Below are 20,627 nucleotides of genomic sequence, written 5' to 3'. Positions count from 1 at the left end.
TGGAGGAGGCTGGACAAGCCATGTGCTCCTGTCCCCACCCACTGACTTCCTCTGTGGTGTCCCTGTGGGTAGGAGGTGGCCAGAGCAATGGTCAGGAAGATGGGGACAGATACTTCTTGTCCCCATGGGATACACAGGTCTCGCCAGCATTAGGAGAGGATAAGTGTGGAAATGAGTAGTTTGCAGCTCAGGGAAATAAAGGGATTTGTTTCTTCTTTGGCTTAGCCGACACTTGGCTCAGAGATTTACCATGTGTTTTGAGAAAATAGACACCCAGTGGCTGGGCCTTCCTCCCCCACATCTCCTTGCATTGTTAGTTATTTGCTTGATTTAGGGAAGTGGATAGGTGGGGGAGGACTTGGAACTTGCTGAATCCCTGAGGCCTCAGCCAAGAGCTCAGCCAGGGCTGGGGGAAGTGATCCTTGCCTCTTCTCTGACATTTGCTAGTAAGCTCTGCTCTGTGGACACCCCTACGCTCCTCTGCCTTCCACTTCGCCTCTTCCCACAGCTAACCTTGAATGATGGCCATATTTCTAGCCTTTGACTTGGATAGCACTCCACAGGTTAGAGAAGTCTAGGACCAAGATGGAACTTGGAAGTGGGTGGTGAGTGGGGAATCAGTTTGTTTAACTTTTTAGACATTTAAGCAACATTGAACATCAGCTGGGGAGAGAATGCAGTGATTGGAATTTTTATCATCCTACCTAGGCGGGGAGGGAAAGAAAAAAAAAAAACCTGTCTTTTCATCTCTTTGCTGGCCCTACAAATTTCCCCTTTTGAAATGAACAAGCTCGAAGCTCCTTCTTCCAGTAAGTGTGTGTGTGGCCTCTGGAAACACAGGTTCCTTGTTTGGGGGACAGAGGAGAAAGTTGAAGAATAGACTTTTACAAGGTCATACATTGTTAGACCAGGGCCAGTAAACTCGTAAATATTTTAGGCTTGGTGAGTGTACTGTCTCTGCCATTGGTACTCAGGTCTACTTGGTGCAGTGAAAGTGAGTATGGAAAATTTGTGAGCAAATGAACGTGGCTGTGTTCACAATAAACTTTATTTGTGGACTCTGAAATGTGGATCTCATATACCTTTCATATGACAAATTACTCTTTTGACTTCTTTCAACCACTTGAAAATGTAAAAAAAAAAAATATTTTGTGTCCAGATAAGAGAAACTTTAAGGTCTGTGGTTTTGCATGCGGCCTAGAAATATTCCTATCAGCCATTCAGGATTTGTAATGTGACCTGAATTAGAATAAGAGTTGGGTGACTTCTTCATCATCCCACCAGAACTTGGGTTTGTCTGGTAGGGGAAGTGGTGGGTGAGTGTGCTCCTTGTAGGGATATGCATACATATGTAACACGTGCCAACACTCTCCTTAGGCTGTAGGATAAGGTGGAAGCACAGTATCCAGAGACTCATAAGAGAATGGTGACTAATTCCAGATTCCCCTGATTCAGAAGATGATTCCAAAATTAGATTTGTGCTCTGATTTCTAAAGTACATGGGGTGATCATTCTGTTCTATTCTGAGCTGGCTGCACCTCTTCTCTGCAGAATTAAGCCATGTCTGGGCTCCTCCATTTAAGTTGGGTTGAGATCTACTGAATCCATTGAGGAGAGAGTGAGCCTAATCAGTGCCTGAGGGAATCCATGACCATATTTTGTGATGGAGTAGCAGGTATATAGAGAAGGCAGAAGAGCTGTGTGAAAATGCCACATGGAAACAAAACTGGATTTACCCGACAGCTCCCAAAGGGGGAGAATGGGCCCTTTAGGAGAAAGCTACAGAAAGCAGTTGGAGCTTAAAATAAAAAATGTCAGTGTTGTCCACTGACAATTTAATATGATTTACATATTAAGCGACTGCTCTGCCACTTGCCTTAAGAGCTCAACAAAAGGCGGTGGGGGCAGGGGGGAGAAATGACCCAAGCCTTGTATGCACATATGAATAATAAAATAATTTTAAAAAAAAGAAATTTAAAAAAAAAAAGAGCTCCACAAAGATTGGGTGAAGATGCTATAGATAAATGACAGTTTAACTCCTGAGAATAGGTTTGTAGAATAGGGAAGTAGAATAATTTCTCTTGAAGAAAGGAAGATAAGAAAGAAGGGTTATACTTCAGCAACTAGCCTCAAGTCTGGGAAAGCTAGAAAGAAGGAAAATGCTATTAAGTGAAATACAACATTTTTCAAGTCATAACTTCCTAGTGGTGAAAGAAAACAGTGAGAAAGACAAAAGAAAACCTTTGAGATTTTGTACTTTGAATGTATATTATATTAGGTTAAAGCCTTTTGGGTGACTTAGGTATCTACCTGAAACCAGGCAGGTGAACGGACCTCTTTATTTGAAAATTTCCATGATTTTAACACAATGGTCATTTTGTGGCATGCTTGTGTTTTATCTTTAACAAAAAATAAATCAGAACTAGTTTTGAATCCCAGGGGTCAGAAAGGGATTAACTATACAGGTAGCCGATGAGGTGAGTGAACTGAGGGAAGGGCTGATTAGATGTGGTCATCCACTTCTCACCAACCTGCAATTCCAGCTACCTGGCTAGGAACTTGCATCTGACAAGTATCAGGGCATCCCCTGACTACAGAGAAAGCTGGTGAAGCTAATTTAACTGTGGACCCAGACTGCCTGCATTTTGTTTCTGCATGCTTTGCCTAATTTAGACCTGAGTTATTCTGTCCCAGAGGTGCTACTGCTCTCGGTCCTTCACATAGTGTTCTTTTTACGGTCTTTGCCATCCTCCTCTGACACCCTTGTGGGAGTTAGGCGGTATGCACATTTATTCTTCTTGAACAATAAAAGCTGACACTCAGAGAGGAGTGGTTTACCTCCAGATTAGACACAGGAAAGGGGCTGAGTGAGGAAGACCACCAATTCATTTTGTGCTATTCCCCAGTTCTTTGGCCTTGCTGCCTTGACAGGTAATGGTCGAAGGTGTTTTGATTAATCCACATAGCTCCTGTTACATGGTGTTAGTTCATTACACATCTCAATGTATAATTAACTAACAAAATTCAAAGTTGTGAATTTCTTAGTCAGAAGCAATATCCGTCATGTCTCCAATGTTACCTGGCGTGGAGGATGATCTAATCAATGGATGGATGAATGGATGGGTGGGTGGGTGGATGGATGGATTCTTCCAGTTTTAGTGGCAGCATTTCTCTTGCTGAGGATGGGGGGAGGGGCTCCTTAGAAAGAAGTTGTTGAGCGTTCTATTCAGTTGAACTCCTCCCTACCTTGTTTCACTGGTTTGTGGTCTACCAATGGGTTGGAAATCTTTTTCAACAGATTGGAAATCTTTTTCATGGATTGGATTCCTTGAATAGCTGCTTAGCACCTTCCTGCTTTCACAAGGTCCCATTCCCATAAGCTTTTGAGGCTTCTGAAACACTTTGGGTGGGATTGTATTTAGATTCGGCTCACACTGATGGAGTCAAGTTTTCTCTCTTGTTCCTAAAATTTTTAAGATTGTGTGGATCCAAAGAACCACGATACAGTCATTGGCCCATTTGGATGAATATGCATTATAAAGTTGGAGGTGCTCACAAAATGCTTGCTTAATGATGTTGAATCAGGAAGATTAGCTTAATACTAAAGACCATTAAACTCAAAGACAGTTGGACAGATAGTGATCACTGACAGTCCTAGATAAATAAGGCCCATGGCATTTAAAGGCTCTTTAAGTGATGCCCAAACCTGTCTTCAGCCACCTTGTGAATGCAGTACCATTGGAAATCTGAAGCTGAGGCCGGAGGCTACTATTAAGGCCGTCATAGAAGGAATTCCTGTATCCAGTGGGAGGATGGAATACGAGACCACTAAGGCCCCTTTTAAACTGGATTGTTGCAGATCATCTCAGCCAGCCCAGCAGAACTGTTCCCCAGTTGTTAGGTGCTTGTTCTCTTGTGAACAGTCTCAGGAAAAGGAAAATGTACAACACCAGTAAGTTCTTACGTTTTATTTCAGTGTCTTCTGTTTCATCTTTTGGCAACCCAGCCCTGTGGAAGTAGGGACCAGCAGAGGGTGTAATTAGTGACAATCTACCTTCTTCCTTTCTGTTTTTCCCATTTAGAAAGGACAGAATTTGGGAAAAGGATTCAGTTTCTTCACTGGGAATTTGCATCCTACTCCTAATCCTTTTGACTCCTGAGCACTTACGGGAATGCATTTATGTTTGGGATGCCCTGTGTAATATGGTTTATTCTTTTTAAGATTCCCACTCTAGTAAGGTAGGTTATAACTGTTTGACAGACAAAGAACACAAGTACACAGAAAAGTAAGGTGATTTTCTTAAGGGTACCACAGAGCTCAGGATTTTAAGCCCAGGTACTCTGATGTCATATTTTTAGTTTTCATGGACCCAGAAGTCAGAATAAGGACTAAGGGCTAGAGTTATAAAGAAGGCAGATTTGGGGCAAGCGTAAGAAAGATATGTCTAACAGAATGGCTAACCAATGGAGTGAATGGCTTTGTAAAGAGCTCATTCTTTTATTCATGCAATCCCAGTGTATAGCAGTCAAATTGCCAGCGGTACTAGGGAACTGCTCTAGAGTCAAGGCCCCATCTGGCACGAAGCGTTCACAAAAAAACAAGGCCATTTCAGCTCCTATTAGTGCAGGGAATGGAAACCAGAAAATATGGTAATAATTGCCTGGAGATAGGGAGACCACTATGGATGGAGTGGTCCTTCAAGAAAGTGTGCTCCACAGAGGTGATATTTGAGCTTGATCTGAAGGCTGGAAGGGAACCAACATTCAGAACTTTACAGTAAGAGTCAGCGAAGAGACCAACAAGGACAGATATCCTCAGGTACGGGTGAAATAAGATGAATTTGCTATGTTTAAGGAAGAGAATGGCCCAAGGAGGCTGGAATGACACAGGGAGGAAGTGGTACAAGAATTTAGAAGAGCAGTTGGATTCCAGAAGGAGTTGGGTAGCTAATAATTAAATACTTTTCTTAGGTAGCTTGAACCTTGCCCCCCAGAAGGTTAGGACAAGGAAGCAGAGGAGATTTGGTACAACCTGTGATTGCATGACTTGTCCAACTTCTGACAGTGGTTCTGTAGCATCCTAGAATTCTCCAAGGTGATCATAATTTTTCCTCTTTGATATAGCTGCAAAGATAACAGCAGCTCTGGCTTTTTCCTGAGCCCTGGTAGGACCCAAACAAACTTGTTTTGTTTTTGTAGGAAGGGGGGGAAAGTGGGTCAGGCTGTTTTGGCATTTCAGGCATGGAGTCCCAGTTCTATTGCAGGCTCTGGTCTCCATGGAAATGAAAAATAGTGTTTGTCATGCTTGTTCCTGGATTGAATTCCAAACTGGACTGAACAGAAGCTGCAGGAAAGCCAGGGTGGGGGTGGGAGTGGGGGGCGGGGGGCAGGGGGAGTAGGAGGCCTGGGGGGTGGGGATGGGGGGAGGAGTGGGATGAATGGAGGCTCCAGCCATTGTGAGGAAGAATCTTTCTTTTTGGTTTGAGCTGGAAAAGGCCTTTGGCCCAGGCCAGCCCTCTCTCCCCTCATCACCTTTCTGGACCAAGAATGTTAGTAGAAGGGTAACTGGAGCTCTGCTTTTCTCTGTTTGGCTCAAAACTTTCTATGACCTTAAGTCAGTTAGTCAGGTAATAAATTCATCAACAACTATGGTCACTGCTGGGACCTTCCTCCACAGCAAGTAGATCCCCAGTGGGACCAGGTCTAGATAATTCAATTAGTCTACCAGCTACAAATGTTTTGGGGCCTTTTTTTTTCAGTACTGGGATTTGAACTAAGGGCTTTGTGCTTGCTAGGCAGGCACTCTACTGTTTGAGCCATGCCTCCAGTCCCCTGGCTGCAAATGTTAAAAGATGGGCTCTGTGACCTTTCAAATTATGTTATAAGGTTTAAAAACTTTTCTTCCATACTTAAGACAGGGGAGGAGGAGTCCGTAGGTGGAGTTTGATGCCCACAGGAAGTGCCCTGAGTTATTGGCACAATACCTACAGAGATGTTAGCAAGGTAGCCAGGCAGAAAAGAGAGGGTACATGATGTTCACTGCGGTCAATGAACTTCTTCTTTATGAAGGAGTGGGGAGGGGGCATTTGTGTCAGGATCTGAAGGTTGCATTTGTATGAGCTGGGATAGGGAAGGAAAGCATTGTTCTGGGAGTCCCTTCCCTTCCCTTCCTGTCTGTGCAACATGCTACTAAACCCAAGGCAGAGAGGGGCAGGCTGGGCCCAGACTGAGATGCAGCTTTAGCATGTGTTTGGGAAGAAAACTTCCATCTTGTAGTAGCAAAGAAACCACCTCTTCTCTAGACCGTGTGGCCCCCTTTCTTCAACCAGGTAATCATAGATTCACCCATGAGGCAAGTTGGTCTTTCTTCCTTAGAGGGAACTGGTCAACTGTGTGTGGAATTCTGCCAGGGCTAGAGTCCAAGTGTCAGTCTCTTACAAAGAGCAGGTTCTACACATGGCTACAGGGAGAGTCTCCTTAGGGGACAGTAGTACATTTCTTATCTTTTCCAACCCCCACTTCCAGCATCCTAAAAAAGTGTATGTTGGGGGAAAGCCACTGAGACTTCTCTTGTATTGGTCAAGGAAGATTATTATTATACTTTTAAGTGACTTCCTATTTTCCTCTTTAAAGGAAGAGGGTCCAAGGTAATTAGGGGTCCAGCTGGGATTTGTGATTTGGGCCCTTCTACAAGGTTCTGACCAGGTCTATGCTTCCTACCCTGTGTATTATGGTTTTTAGTGGGTACAGGCATTTAATGTAGACACTATTAAATGACAAGAATACAAAGAGGAACAACCATCTTCAGGAGTCCCCATAAGCTCTGAATTTGGAACTGGTGTAGGTGGACAAAACTACTGATGGAGACATTTGGAAGAAGCATGTAAATTTCCTTGCAAATGTTATGCAAATGCACCTGAGGTTTTCCTGTCCCAGACAAGTGAGCATGGGCTTTGGGAAAATTCAAAGGGACCTGGCTAATTCGCACAGGTATTTGCAGTGGTATTCTAAAGAACTAAGGAGGATTATTGATGAGATGGCCAATTCCTGTTAGGAATTAGGAATCAGCATCAGAATCAGCTTTAACTCAATGCTGTGAAAGGCATGGAGGGAAGAAGGTGCTTGTAATTTGACCATGGACACTAAAGATAATTGTCAGGCTCATACACAGGAGGATGATCCATTGGGTCCTATTGTGCTTATCCACATCCTCCTGCCTGTGACCATCAATTCCACTTATTCCTTTACACCGGCAGTTCCTGTGACAACCTGAAAAAGATCTGACTGTTTAGCAAGTCCACCTATCTGGTAGACAATGAACAGCTGTTGTCCTCAGAGTGGTAAACCGGTCTCTGTCAACAGGGGCAGATACATCACTTATTACTTGGTACCTAAAAGGTTGCTTCTTGGGAGCAATAGAAGGTGTCAGAATCACCTGTGATACTTACTTAGGATGCAGATTCTGAAGACGATCTAGTGGAGATTGGGTGGTGTGGAGTGAGATTGGGGTTCTGCACTTAAAGTACCTGTGTGTTGCTGATTCCCGCTATGGGAAGTGATGCTCAGTCACATTCTGAGGAAAGAGGCCAAGAATGTTCAGTTGCCATTTTACAGAGAGGAATGGAAGCCTTTTTAATTATTGTATTTCTTGAGGTAAGCTTGATGGTGTATAACTATAACCACAGCTGCTTGGGAGGTGAAGTAGGAAGACTGAGGTCTGAGCCTGGCCCAGGCAAAAGCATGAGATCCTGTGGGGGATATATATATATATATATATATATATGAATTTCAAAAAGACTGGGGTGTGACCGAAGCTCTGAGTTCAATCCTTGGTATCTGTCCCCTCCCTACCCCCAATTTATTGAGTCTCATTTTATATCACGCACTGTGCTAAATATTTTACTGATGTTATTTCATTTTATACAACAGTTATAAGAAGATACCATATTTCATTTTTCCAATGAGAAAAATGAGATTTAGGTGCCAAGGTCACACAACAAGTCAATAGCCAAGCTGGGATTCAAGCCTGAGCTTGCTGACACCACACACTGGCCATTAATCCTAACCCTGTACCACCCAGCAGGCTCCCAGCACACTAATGTTGCATTAAGCTGGATGTCTAGATTTCTAGTTCAGAGCTCTTTCTACTAGGTGGGGGTGCTCTGGAATGTGTTGGACAGTCTTTTACAAAACTTCCCAGTGTCTTCTGACATTGAGATGATTATAGCAGTGCCCTTGATCATCTAGGGCTTGATTATAGGGCTGTGTTTAGGAGAAACAATGAAGTGAAACACTTCGGGCCCAGATGTGGGGAGGGAGGAGGGGAGAAATCTGACTGAATAAACCAGGGCTGGAGTGGGTGGCGGGTTGCACTATGGCGAGATTGTGGGAAGGTGCTACTGAAGTCCAAGCAGGTGGAGGCTCACAGCATCCAGAGTGACAGGCGTGTTATTTTGCAATATCTGGGTAGAAATGTTTTTCTATAAAGGCGAACAAGTGAGCATGAGTGAGGAACAAGAAGTGATAATTTTCTGCTCAGGGTTCTGGAAAATGCTTGGGTGGTTGATCAAAGAACTGGCTTGTTCACAAGGTCGCCTGTGTGCTTAGGACCTCACAGAGGATAAGGATAGGGAAAAAAAGCCAAGAAAAGTGGTGGAGTTGCCAGCGGGTCTGAGGTGAGGGTGGGAGGATCCCAAAGAGAGTCATTGCAGAAAGCCTTTGTCCTCTTTCCACATTTCCCTATTTCTCAAGGACTTCAGTCAGACCTAAGTATAGAATGTGGGATCAAACCATAGGTAGCATGAGATAGTGTGGTCAGACTTAAGGAAGCGCTATCGGTAACCAGGAAAGGACGGAGACTGTCTTTGTGAAGGTCTTAAAAATAGGAGAGACAGTAAATGAGTGAATGAAGTGGGCTCCAGCCCTGGGTAGGAGGTGGCTGGTGGGGGTCTTAGTGGACTATTATTGGGAAGACTTGGTGATTATAGGAATTCCTTAAGTTGTAACTCAAACACACCGTGCTCAAGGGTGATTTTTATAATGCTTTGTGTATTCCATGCAATTTTATGCCTTCAAACCTTGGTTCATGTTGTTTTGTTTTGTCTTTTCCTGGAACATTCCTGGAACATCCTATCATACCATGCCCTCCTGACTCCCATGCCCTTCATCTGGCTAACTACACATGTTTTTCAAACCCAGCTCCAGGGCTGTATCTTCAAGGAAGCCTGTGGTTTTCTCTTTCAACTCTCTTCAATCACACCACTTGTAGTTCATGTTAAAATGAGAGGAGTTCATATCTAGCTCATCCTCACTATAAATGTCCCAAGCACATGCATCCTTCTTATTCACTGGTATGAAGTTGAATGGCTAGCATTATGCCAGGTGGTCAGTAAATATTTGTGAAGCTGACTGGACAGACATGCTGGCATATCTCCTTGGCCAGGAATCTAACGTCCTATTTATTTCTCAAGTTTTTTTTTTTTTTTTAATAAGTTGAGTGTTGACTGCACTAATCCTAAACTCTGGCGTGATGGGGGTCTAATGGCACATCCATTGCCAGTCTTCCTTCCCTTCCTCCAGCAAATCTAAGTCCTTGTTAGCTCCAAAATCCCAAGATTTTAGAATATAATACAGTTCTATTAGTAATGCTGGCAGGGTCAGATAATGGCACATGATAGTTTGTTTAAAAGATACAAAACTATGTTAAAATACACAGTGCTTGGTTTTATTTGCTTAGCAGTACACCCAGAGTTATAGGATAATGGGGCATGTTTAAGAGTTTTAGAGATCTAGTGAGGTGGTACTGCAACTGTGAGCATTTTTTGTAAAATGGATCCAAGTGGAGGCAGAGCATGCAGGCTAGGTGGGCTTCTTGGGCTTAGTCCTAGAGTGTAATTGATGGTCAAGTGACAGGGGGTGGCATTTCAGGAGCGAAGCTGCTATGAGAGGGAAGAGCGAGAGAACGTGGCACATAGACCTTGGTGGCTGAGGCTCAGGGCATGCTCAGAGGAATGGCTGAGATCAGGGTGGCCAGAGGTAAGCTGTAGTGAGACAATTAAGGAACTCTGGAGGTCAGGTTTTATTCCAACGGGGGGATGGAAACATTTGGGAGCTTTGACCAAGAGAAAGGATGGTCAAAAATGTCAGTCACTTTTCAGAAAGTTCATGGGGGGGTGCAGTATAAGGAAAGAGTGTAGAAGGGCGAATGTTGTAGAAATATTATGTACTCATGTATGAAAATGGAAAAATGAAACCTGCTAAAGCTATTACAAGGAAACGGGAGGGGCATAAAGGAGAATGATGGAGGGAGTAAGATACATTGTAAGCACTTTTGTAAATGTCACAGTGTACACCCAGCACAATAAAATTATGATTTTTAAAAAAAAAGAAACTGAAATAAAAGTGTCACTGATTAAAAAATAGTTTACTTTGAGAAGAAAGTAGCAAATGGATTAAAACTGGAGGCATGAAATTGATTCTTTTCTTTTTTGCTCCTCCACCTATCCTTCTATCCATCCTTCCATTTTCCCACCTATCCACCCAGCAAACAAACACTATTAAATGCCTGGTTCTAAGAGCAAGTTCTCTAATCAGATAAGCCTGTGGTTTAAATCCTGCCATACCTCACCCATCAATGTGCTTTTGGGCAAATTACCCAATCTGTCAATTCAAATTTATCACTTAAAAGAAATGATATCTTATTAATATTATAATATCTTATTAAAAACTTCATAGGTAGGTTGGGAGTATTACATTTAATAATACTTAACAAATGCTTGAAGCTGTGCCAGGAGTACATGAACACTCAATAAAGTTTATCTTTGATCAGTATTTACAGGCTGGAGACACCTATTTGAGAACTGCTAAAGCCAGGTGTGATCACCCCTCACAAGAATGGGGTTTAATTTAGTAGATGTTTCCTGAGCACAAACTACCTACAGAGTACCACACAGGACTGCAGGAGGCTCTTACAGGACTTCACTTTAGCACCAGGCACAGGGTACTAAATGCTTTAGTTGGTTCAGTGGTAGAGATTTAGAAAAGCTTTTTGAGATTCGAGATGGGTCTCAATGAGCTCCATTGAGCTCCAGTAGATAGAAATGGAGGGAAAGGGTGCTTCAGCCTCAAGAGGTGAATTGTATGAAGTTTAGAGGCAGAAGAATGAGCGTGTGTATTTCAAGATCAAGAAAGAAATACAGAGGTAGAAACCCGTCCCTCCCTCCCATCGCAACCCCCTCTTTTTTGCTTTTTTTTTTTTTTTCCGGTGCTGGGGACCGAACTCAGGGCCTTACACTTGCCAGGCAAGCGCTCTTCCACTGAGCTAAATCCCCAACCCCAACCCCCTCTTTTTTGATACAATCTTACTGTGTGGCCCAGCCTCCTGCCTCGGCCTCCTGAGTCCTGCGATTATGGGATTACAGGTGTGTACCACCCACCAAAAGGTTCCAAAGAAAGTCTTTAAGAAAATATACAGGAAAAACCTAAAATATAGATGTGTGATTTATTTTTTAGTAGAGAACGTTATGCTCCATTCTGAAGATTTTGGAGTTTTGTATAGGTGCTAGGGAGAGCAGAGAGAATCACCTAATAAGGCCCCACTTTTTTGTTCTTTTCTTGACCGTACTGGAGTTTGAACTTGGAGCCTTGCACTTGCTAGGCAGGCACTTTACCACTTGAGCCATGCCTCTAGCCCAAGGTCCTGCCTTTAATGGTCCTTTAATGCTGTTCAACATGAGTTTTGCAGAAAACATCCAAACTGTAGGAAAGGCTATTGGAAGATTCCAGGAAAAAGGCCTTAAGAGCCTCAGCAATGTCCGTCCTATTCGAAGAAAGGAAGGATGGGATGAGGAGGCTTATGGAAATAGAACTGTCAGACTTGGTGACTCATTTTTTGTGGGGCGGATGGAAGAGATGGGCTTATAGACTCAGACTGTGAAGTGATACAGCAGTAGTGGGAGGAAAGATGGCCAGCTGTTTTGAATCCTAGGAGTCTCACCCAGTGGTGGGATCAAAGTCAGAGAAAGCAGGAGTTGGCCAGAGAGCTGAAGGAGGTCTTTTGGTAAGGGACTAAATTTCAGGCTGAGTCGCTAGAGAGGAGTCAGTGACAGAGACAGAAAGAGGAGTAGGAAGGAGGGAGTGCGAATCATCTGGAGAAAGAGGTGGTGTCATGTGTTGAAGGCAGAGTTTTAGGCATACATACCCTATAGGGTCAGCTGAATGGGGCCACTATGCGATGTAGGAGTCTCATAGACATTTTGGTCGTTTAGCAAGACATTCATGTTGCTTGGGTAGTCAGTCAATTTCTTACACTTTAGGTGTCTTTTACTCACTTCCAGGCAGAATCCTTTGACAGCCAGCTCTCAGCAGGTTTGGAGCAGGAAGAAGGGACCTCCTTTCCATTCAGGGTCTGGAATTATCGTGTGTGAAGATGGCCCTTATTTAAGGAAAAAAATGAAGGGACGTAGGCTCTTTGTGTCTGAGATAGACATGTGCTTGGTTTTGTGTTCTCTAGTTCTTTTTTGAGCAAATTAGTTGAGTTTAGGGGTGAAGTTTCTGGCTGTTTTTCTAGGAATGTAATCTCAGAAACCAGTTTAGACCCTGGATATTTGGTTGTGGGTTGGAATTGGCCCAAGAAAAAGGAGGATTCCCCTAGAGAGGTGAGCACCTGAGTCTGCCTCAGGAGCAACCCCCTCCCCCAATCCCCCCATGAGGTTTTCCCAGAAGGCTGGGGGATCTGCTTGCTACTGGTCCTATGGCTTGGCTTCTTCCACTGAAGCAAAGGAACAAAACTTCCTTTCCCTGGTGTTTGTAGTACTGAAAGAGCTTAGGGAATCAGAGGACAAGGGATGCTGCATTTAGTGGGGGAACTTGAGGGGTCCTCTTTTGAGAGAGGCATTTTGGGCTTCCCCAAATCACAGTTATTACTGGTATTACAAGTGAGATTTTAAAAAGCACATTTTGTTTTAGGATGAGCCAAAATCTTGGTCCCTCTTTTTTTGTGTCCTCTGGCCACATTTGTCTTCCTTTTCTCTGGTCTTCTTTTATTCCCTTTTCTCCATCATTTTCTTCCACAAAGTTCAGTACTGTCCACCTGCCCTCCTCCCCACACTTGCTGGCTTGGGCTCATAGACTTTGTTCCTATTCTGTCTGCTGAGGATACACAGGTGGCAGGTTTTACCAAAGGGGCATGGTTTTCATCACAGTTGTGTCCGATGGGACATCAAAGACTGTGTTGGATCTTCATATACCTGTCATTATCCTCCACCCTGGGATGTTCTGGGAGTCCACCCCTACCTTCTGACTATACAGTAGGAGAGCGAGATGCTTGACTTTTTATGTCTCCCCCTACCACTACCACCTTGTGACTCTTTGGCTTTCCAGTCTCACATTTCTTTTCCTTTCTATTTTCCCTGTGTCCATCTCTTTTCTGTATTCTCTCAAACAAAGCCAACACCTATGGAAACTTAACCACATTCGATTTCCTTTCTTTCCTTCATCTCTTCTACTTCACTGAAAACATAAGCTAAGTATCAAATAGTAACTGTGTAATTGGTTTTAGTACTGTGTGAAATTAAGGCACTTGCTGGAAAATAATTTGGTGTCGGGGATATGGTGCTAACCTTTACGTCAGCAGACAAAGCCAGAACCAGCCTGTCTCACAAGCAAATAGTGAGTCATAGCATAATACCCAAGTTTTGTCTAGAACCTTACTTAACTTCTCTCTGCCAGGCAGTGGTCTTCATTTTTAAATTTAGGGATTATGGTACTTCCCATTACTACTTGGTGGAATGTTTTAAGATCCCAGTGAAATTGTGTGTGCTTTGAAAAGTAGGATTGTTGCTGTTACTTTTCTTTACAACAGTATCCAACAAGATGTATAAAATGAATTAAAAAGATTGGGTGATCTCCAATGAGTCTTTTAGGTCTTAAATTTTGTTTTTTCTAGACGGTTTTTGGCATATAATAGAGGCTCACACAGTTATCAGATGGATGGACAGATGGATGGTTGGACATCTAAATGTTTAATCTAAATACTTACCTGCCCCTTCCTATTCCTGTTTCCATTTTCATGTCGACAACACTGCCCTCTCCTGGCCAATAGTGGTATAAAAGTGCAGTAAGTCTGTAGCTGGGACCCTGGCTCCTTTGCACCAGTCTTTGGCCAGCAATCACTGACAGTCTGCCTCTCCGTGTCCCTTTCCACCCCACTCCCTCTCTCCATCTGCCCCTGCAGCACTGCCAGTAACTCCAATCGCAGCACACCAGCCTGTTCCCCCATCCTCCGGAAGCGGTCTCGCTCACCAACCCCTCAGAATCAGGACGGAGACACCATGGTGGAGAAGGGCTCAGATCACTCCTCGGACAAGTCTCCGTCCACCCCGGAGCAGGGCGTGCAGCGTAGCTGCTCCTCACAGTCTGGCCGGAGTGGTGGCAAAAATTCCAAGGTGAGTTGGGCCCAGCGGGAGACTTTGTACCTCCTTGTTAGCTGGTGGCAGGGAAACTGGTACCGGCGTTCAGGGAGGTAAACAACACTCTCCTCCCACCCCCGTGATGTCACACAGATAGTCTTTGGGCCAAGAGGCTAGGGCAGGGCAGACAAGAGAGACCCCAGTCAAATGGCTTAGCTAAGCACTTTGAGAGGGAGCTGAGCTGTAAGTTGGTTCTCACTTATGCCTGTCTGCCTGTCCTTTGATCTGGAGGAGAGATGTTCTGGGGAGCAGGAGGGATCATCTGTTTAACCCTTTTTCAGATTTGATACGTGGAACTATGGGAGAAGGGCAAAGTATTTGGGGCAACTGTATTGCCTGGGAGGGAGTCTTCAGGGAACCTCCTAGAATGCTATTTTTAGCCTCCTTCCTGGCCACCATCCTGCCAGTACCTCTGCACAGACCTACTCCATGCCCTCCCAAGCACCCCGGCCCTTGGCCTAAGGATATGCACAGAGGCACCGGGCTGGTTATGGTTCCTAGAGTTCTCCTCCTGCCCTCAAGTCCTCTGAGAAGTAGGAGGCAGCAATGCCAGGTGCTCCTTCAAGAAGCTTCTCTCATCCCTGACTCGCAGTGCCTAGCAAGGGGCTGGGGACCCCAGGGAGGCTTGGGAGCTGGTTTCCCACCTGAATTTGTTTTTTGATCTCTTGTTCTTCCTCTTCTTCCCCACCATTTCCCAAATACCTTCTTTGCATGCATGGTCTTAGTCTCACAAGCGCCTCTCAAAAGTAAGCCATCTTTTGTCTCTGTCTTTTTATCTCCCCTCTAATGTTAAATTGTCTGTAGTGCTCAGCATCCCTGCCCTCTGCCTCTGCCAATTCTGCCCATATGTCCTGCTTGGTCCCTTTCCCAGAAGGGCTGCCCCCTCCTCCCCCCTTGGCAGACTGGCTTGGAAGTTACTTAGAGACCATTCCTGCTGCACTTGATGTCCGAGGATAGACCCCACCTTCCTCTCCCATGTCTGCCTGCTCCCGAAACACCGCCTCTGGTGGGAATTTATTCCCTCCTTACATGGTGCCTTCTAGAAGCAGAGACTGGTAGGGGTAGTTTTATTCCTTTGGGCATAGGAAGCCCTGTGTGGTTATATTGCAGATTCCTATGCTGCTTGGTGGATGATTTCAGCTTCCCTAGCAGGAATGATTGGAGACGGGCAGGAAGCATGTGCTGATGGAGACTCAGGAACTCAGGTTGTTGAGTTCCATGGTAACTAGTAGTGATCTCACAAGATCTGCCTAACACCATCGTTCCTCCATCCCAAGAGCTGCTCACCTGGGTAACCCTGATTGCTTCTACCCACCCACCAGTCCTGGTTCATGGTGCTCTTAAGATCCTGGATTTTGATCAAAGAGAGTGTGGTATCGATTCATGGAGGTTGGTGAGTGTTGACAGTAGTCCTTCCAAGCCCTGGAGAGACAAGAGAAGGCCAGGGAGAGAGTACCAGAATCATCTGGGACTCCAGGACCTCTGAGGTCTGAGGGAAACTTGGAGAAAGGGGGGACAATATTGTTGAGCAGTGGGGCTCAGGAAACCTTCCGATGGGGAAGGGCTGCATCTGGAAGAAGAGGAAGCCAAGGGATAATTCTTAACAGCCCAAGTCTCTGTAAGTGTCTGTGGGGAGCAGGGCAAGACATTGTTCATTCCTGAGGGAAGAATGAGAGGCTACATGGCTAAGCCTGCAGGCTGTGACCTTCAGACTAAAAGCTCATCGTGATTATGTAGCCGCCTGTGGATAGGGAGGAGCAGCAGTGGCTCAGAGTGAGGAACCCCCAGGAGTCCTGTGTGGGCTCAGCAAGCACAAATATGTCTGATGTCTAGGGATGGGGTTCTGACCTGTGTCAGTCCCTCCTGAGTGCCCACACCCTCGCCTTGGTTGGTGTGGGTACTCAAGGTGCTCCGGGCCTAGTTGGGGAGAGGGCGGATCTGACTGGATGTGGGTATTAGATTATTCCTTCTCTCTGCTTCTGCACAGAGTCTTCACACACTTTTAAACAATCCTGGGTGAAGTTCTAAGCCCTTTCTTTTATGCCTAGCTAGGGGCTGTGTGAGTAGGTCAATACTTACTGATGGTCAGTGGGCAGCACTCAGGGTGCATGCCTTGGTCAGGTGACGGGTTGAAGTAGTGAGTACCCAGTAATAAAGATTGATTTTATATCTTTAAAATGGTAGGTCTTTTGGGGAAACCAGGTCTCCTGATGTACAGTCTAGGCGGTATGGATGGTGTAGTCTAGGAGATGTAGATTATATAATCTAGGAGGTGTAGACAGTATGGTCTAGGAAGTGTAGAAGGTGGATTCTAGGAGGTTTAGACATTTTAGAGTCTAGGGTGGAGACTAGAGTCTAGGGAGTGTACACAGAGTGGTGAAGTAGGTACAGCCATGCTGCCAGATTATCTACAGATGAAGCCTGATGTGGTACCACATGAGTAGTTGAGGATGTTATGTGAATGTACAGGAGAAATCATTCATGGGTAGGGGGTGGCTAGAGCACATCTCAGGGATATGTGGGATTCAGATTGGGATTCAGGAGAAGTCTTATGAAGGGACCAAGAGAAGACTAAACTGAGAGCTGATCTCTGCTCCCTTCCTAAGCAGTTGAAGTGTGACTGGGTGATTAGATTTTTTTTTCCTTTGAGAAGAGGGGTTTGGGTAGAGCCACCTTCAGTAGATACACTCTTTGAGTTCCCTGTCTCTGAATACCCATTTCCCACCCTGTTCTCTTGCCACTCATGACCATCGCCCCATCTCCATCATCCTCCGAATGTAGTAAAATGGGAGGCTTGGGAAGCTAGGTGCTGTCCTGTCACAGCTGTGGTCAGTCTGGGGCATATGTGTGCAGGACACACAGACTGCAGAAGAGGAGCCAGAGAAGAGGGAGAGTCTATGCAAACCAGGGCATAGGACTGTGAGGATGGTCTAACCTATGGTTATCCTCTCAGGTTAACCAAATATATCCATGGCAAGGGATCCAGGGTCAGAGCTGTTGCCCCTATGATCATAGCTGGGCCACCTCACTCCCTGTCTCCTGTCCACCTCCTAGAGGAGAACACCCCTTGTGTTTTTTCAGTCAAGTTTGAAAATGCCTCCTTTTCTCTCTGGAGTGAAACCCAATGTACACTCTCTCTTCCCTTCTCTGGCTTCCTTTTTTTTTTGTTGTTACACTTAAGGTAAGAGTAGGCAATTCCTAAGGCCCTACTTCTTGATGTTTAACCACACCCTAACTATTGAGGATGCTCCTTGCTTCTGCCTAGAGCAGTGGGCTAGAGGACCACAGAGCTAACTTCTACTCACTCCCAGGAGCGCCTGTCTTTGCCATACCATCATGCTCTCACTCAGTGGTGATGGGCTGTGTCCACCAGGGGGAGCTAAAGTCTGATTTCCTGCTCCCAATGGTTCTGGAATGCATACCTGCCCTAAGCAGATGAGGCAGATACATCCTTGGCTTCCACCCTTCAGTCCACCTTTCTCTCTGAGGGTGCTTGGGATCACCCTGGTGCTGTGACACTAGTGCTCCTATAAACTTTCTCCTTTTTTTTTTGGTTCAATGCTAATTTTTGTGGTTTTCTTTTCAGTATGACAGACTTAATCTGATCAAAGTAAGACATTGATTCCACCCCCCCAACTCCTACTAAATGTAGAGTTTCTAGTTCCCATTCTCCCCTCACCCCTCCTCCATCCTCACCTTCCAGACTGCTTTTGGATGTGGGGACAGGAAACTGCCTTCAAGATGACTTGGGTCTGTTTCCAGGGACCTCACATTCCTTCTGGTCCTTGCTCTTCAGCCCCTTCTAGGAAGGGTGGTAGAAACTGGAAATGACCTCTGCTCAATTCAGTCTTCCATAGCTGTGTCTTTGTTCCCATTCCCCCACCCCTTGTCTTTAGTCAAATCCATTAATAAGCTCTCAGAACCCTTACTCTAACTCCGTAGGTTCTGTTCCTTCTCTCTCCCTGTCACTCTTCTGCCGATCCATGCCCCCAACACTATCCCAGGCCTATAGTCTCTCTGACTTTTTGTCAGGTAGCCCCTTCAGGACTCAGCTCAGGAATGCAGAGCCATCAGGCTATAATTCACCTCAAAGTGCTTGATTAAGGTTCAAGGACTCCTGGCCATGGTGGGCAGTCTTGGTGGGGGAGGTCAGTGTGAATTTTACTAGCGGTATGGGTGCTTATTTGTTCTAGAGGCACCCTCAGTGGGGGCTTATAAGAAGCTGCTCAGAGCTAGCTGTTTAGGGGCAGATGTCTACTCTAGATAGTGCATTTTGCATTTTTTTAAGGATATGTTTATATTAACCCACTATTTACAAAATAGACACAGAGGTATCAGAGAGCTCATCCCACAACAAAGGAAGAAGTGCTAGGGTGTGGGCAATAGAGGTTTTTCTCACCTGTGAAGCAGATGTCTGATGTCCTGGTTTGGGTTTAATGAAGTAGGAGGAAGCGGTGGGACAGGTGAGGCAGTAGCTCCCAGAGAGCACTTTTCTACCACTGGGAAGGGTTTTAATGGACACTTTCACAGCCTCATGCCCTGTCACCTCAGAGTCAGGGTAAGACATCCAGAGGTGCAGATCCAGTTACATGCTACCTGCATATTGCCTCATCCACCCTCTTCCAGACATGGAGGTGCTCCTGACATATATGCCAGCCTTAGAGGAGGTGCTCAGAATTACCAGATCCAGGATTCCTATGTGGCCACACTCCCTCCATGAGGAAATACTTGGTCTTGAATAAGTGGACTTTTACCTGCTAAGACCTCTGGCTTGGAGGAAGGGGTGACACTCTGGTTGGAGAATGTGACTTCCAAATTAGACCACAGTGATAGCTTTTTTTGGGGAGAATTCCCATGGAGAACCCTTGCAGAGTAGGGTTCAGCGGCAGCCAAGCCGTCTGCTGCCACGGCCACAATCTGGCCAGAGAGGTCAAGGTGAAAGTGAAATTGCTCAGAGGCAGTACAGTTATACCCAACTTCCCTCAGCTGTCAGCTTCTGGCCTCTCTGATGACTCATGTAACCTTCAAAGCAATGAGCCAGGTGACTGCAAAGTTCCTCTGGTAGAAAGAAAGAGCCAAGTGAGGGGAGATAAAATCCCATGACCGTCTAGTCACTACCGTGGTCATAGGTACCCATACTGGTCCACAGTTATCTCCACCCTGCCAGACAGATGCACAACACACATGCTGAGATGATTCTGCCCTTAGGAGTTGGCCTCTTCACACCAGGTGGAGGGGATAAAGGTTGCTGATTGTGCACAGGATCCTCACCTGCTATGGTTGAGGTGGTTGGAATGCAGGTGGAGTTTCTATTGTTCAAGTGGAATGTACATAGAGGACTTCTGTCAGTAGAGGTTAGAGACAGATAAAGCACAATCTAGCCATCCTCTTATTCCCTACGAGCTTCTCAGATCCCATTCTTCTGGGGAGAATGGGAGTGGAGAACTTCCCAGTTCTGGAGCTGGGGTGGAGTACGGTTTTGATGATACTGAATTATGACCCCGTGGGGTTAGAAAGGACCTTTAGAAATGAACATGCCTCGACCTCTCCCCAATGCAGAATCCCAACCATTGTTGTGCTCAGATCAGCCAGTTGTTGGGACAGAACAAGGAATTTACTCACTTGCTATCTCAGAGCACTGTTGGAGAGCAGTCCCTTTACTTCCCTGCCTTCTATAGGGGCTCACTTGGAGTAGAAGGCTGGGTTGGTCTGCTTCTGTACTTGGCTTCTGATCAGAGCCCATTTGGGGACTGGGTCTTGGATGCCTAATGCGCATCCTGCACGCCCATCAGTGAAACTTCTTGATGGGGCTCTGACTCCCTTCCAGTTGAGCGCTAGCTGGTGCTGCTGCTGCCTGCCTCCCCAACTGTTCTAACCGTGGTGGGGCTTCCAGCATGGACTGCTCCCTGGGCCCCCTTTCTGGAGCTGTGTTGAGAAAAGAGGGACCCTCCTGGGCAGCAACATGGGAAGCATTCAGCTGCATTTGGATTCCTCCTCCCTGCCCACCCTCTGCTGTCTGTGTCACCTTTCCTCTGGAGCCAGGAACACTCAGGCCACACCCAGAATATTCTCTAATTTCATCTTCTCTTTCATTTTGTCTTTTCAGAAAAGCCAGAGTTGGTACAATGTAAGTATTCCTGTTTCTCTTGTTGTTGGGTA

General features: G+C 45.5%; 1 protein-coding gene across 3 annotated transcripts in view; it reads left to right on the top strand.

Moving 5' to 3' along the window:
* Gramd1b (GRAM domain containing 1B) overlaps nucleotides 1-20,627 on the top strand; it is a 168,300-nt gene that overhangs the window by 108,069 nt on the left and 39,604 nt on the right. For 2 of the 3 annotated variants that reach the window (XM_074066504.1, XM_020181582.2), the window contains exons 3-4: nucleotides 14,234-14,444; nucleotides 20,575-20,595. In XM_074066504.1, coding sequence (XP_073922605.1) covers nucleotides 14,234-14,444; nucleotides 20,575-20,595 — 232 coding nt within the window. Of the gene's footprint in view, nucleotides 1-14,233; nucleotides 14,445-20,574; nucleotides 20,596-20,627 lie in introns of those variants that run through there. The other variant, XR_012445586.1, reaches the window with a different exon arrangement.

The sequence above is a fragment of the Castor canadensis genome, chromosome 2, assembly GCF_047511655.1.
Source record: "Castor canadensis chromosome 2, mCasCan1.hap1v2, whole genome shotgun sequence".
Classification (NCBI taxonomy): domain Eukaryota; kingdom Metazoa; phylum Chordata; class Mammalia; order Rodentia; family Castoridae; genus Castor; species Castor canadensis.
The sequence above is the reverse complement of the archived record's forward strand: the minus strand, read 5'-3'. Positions and strand labels throughout refer to the sequence as shown.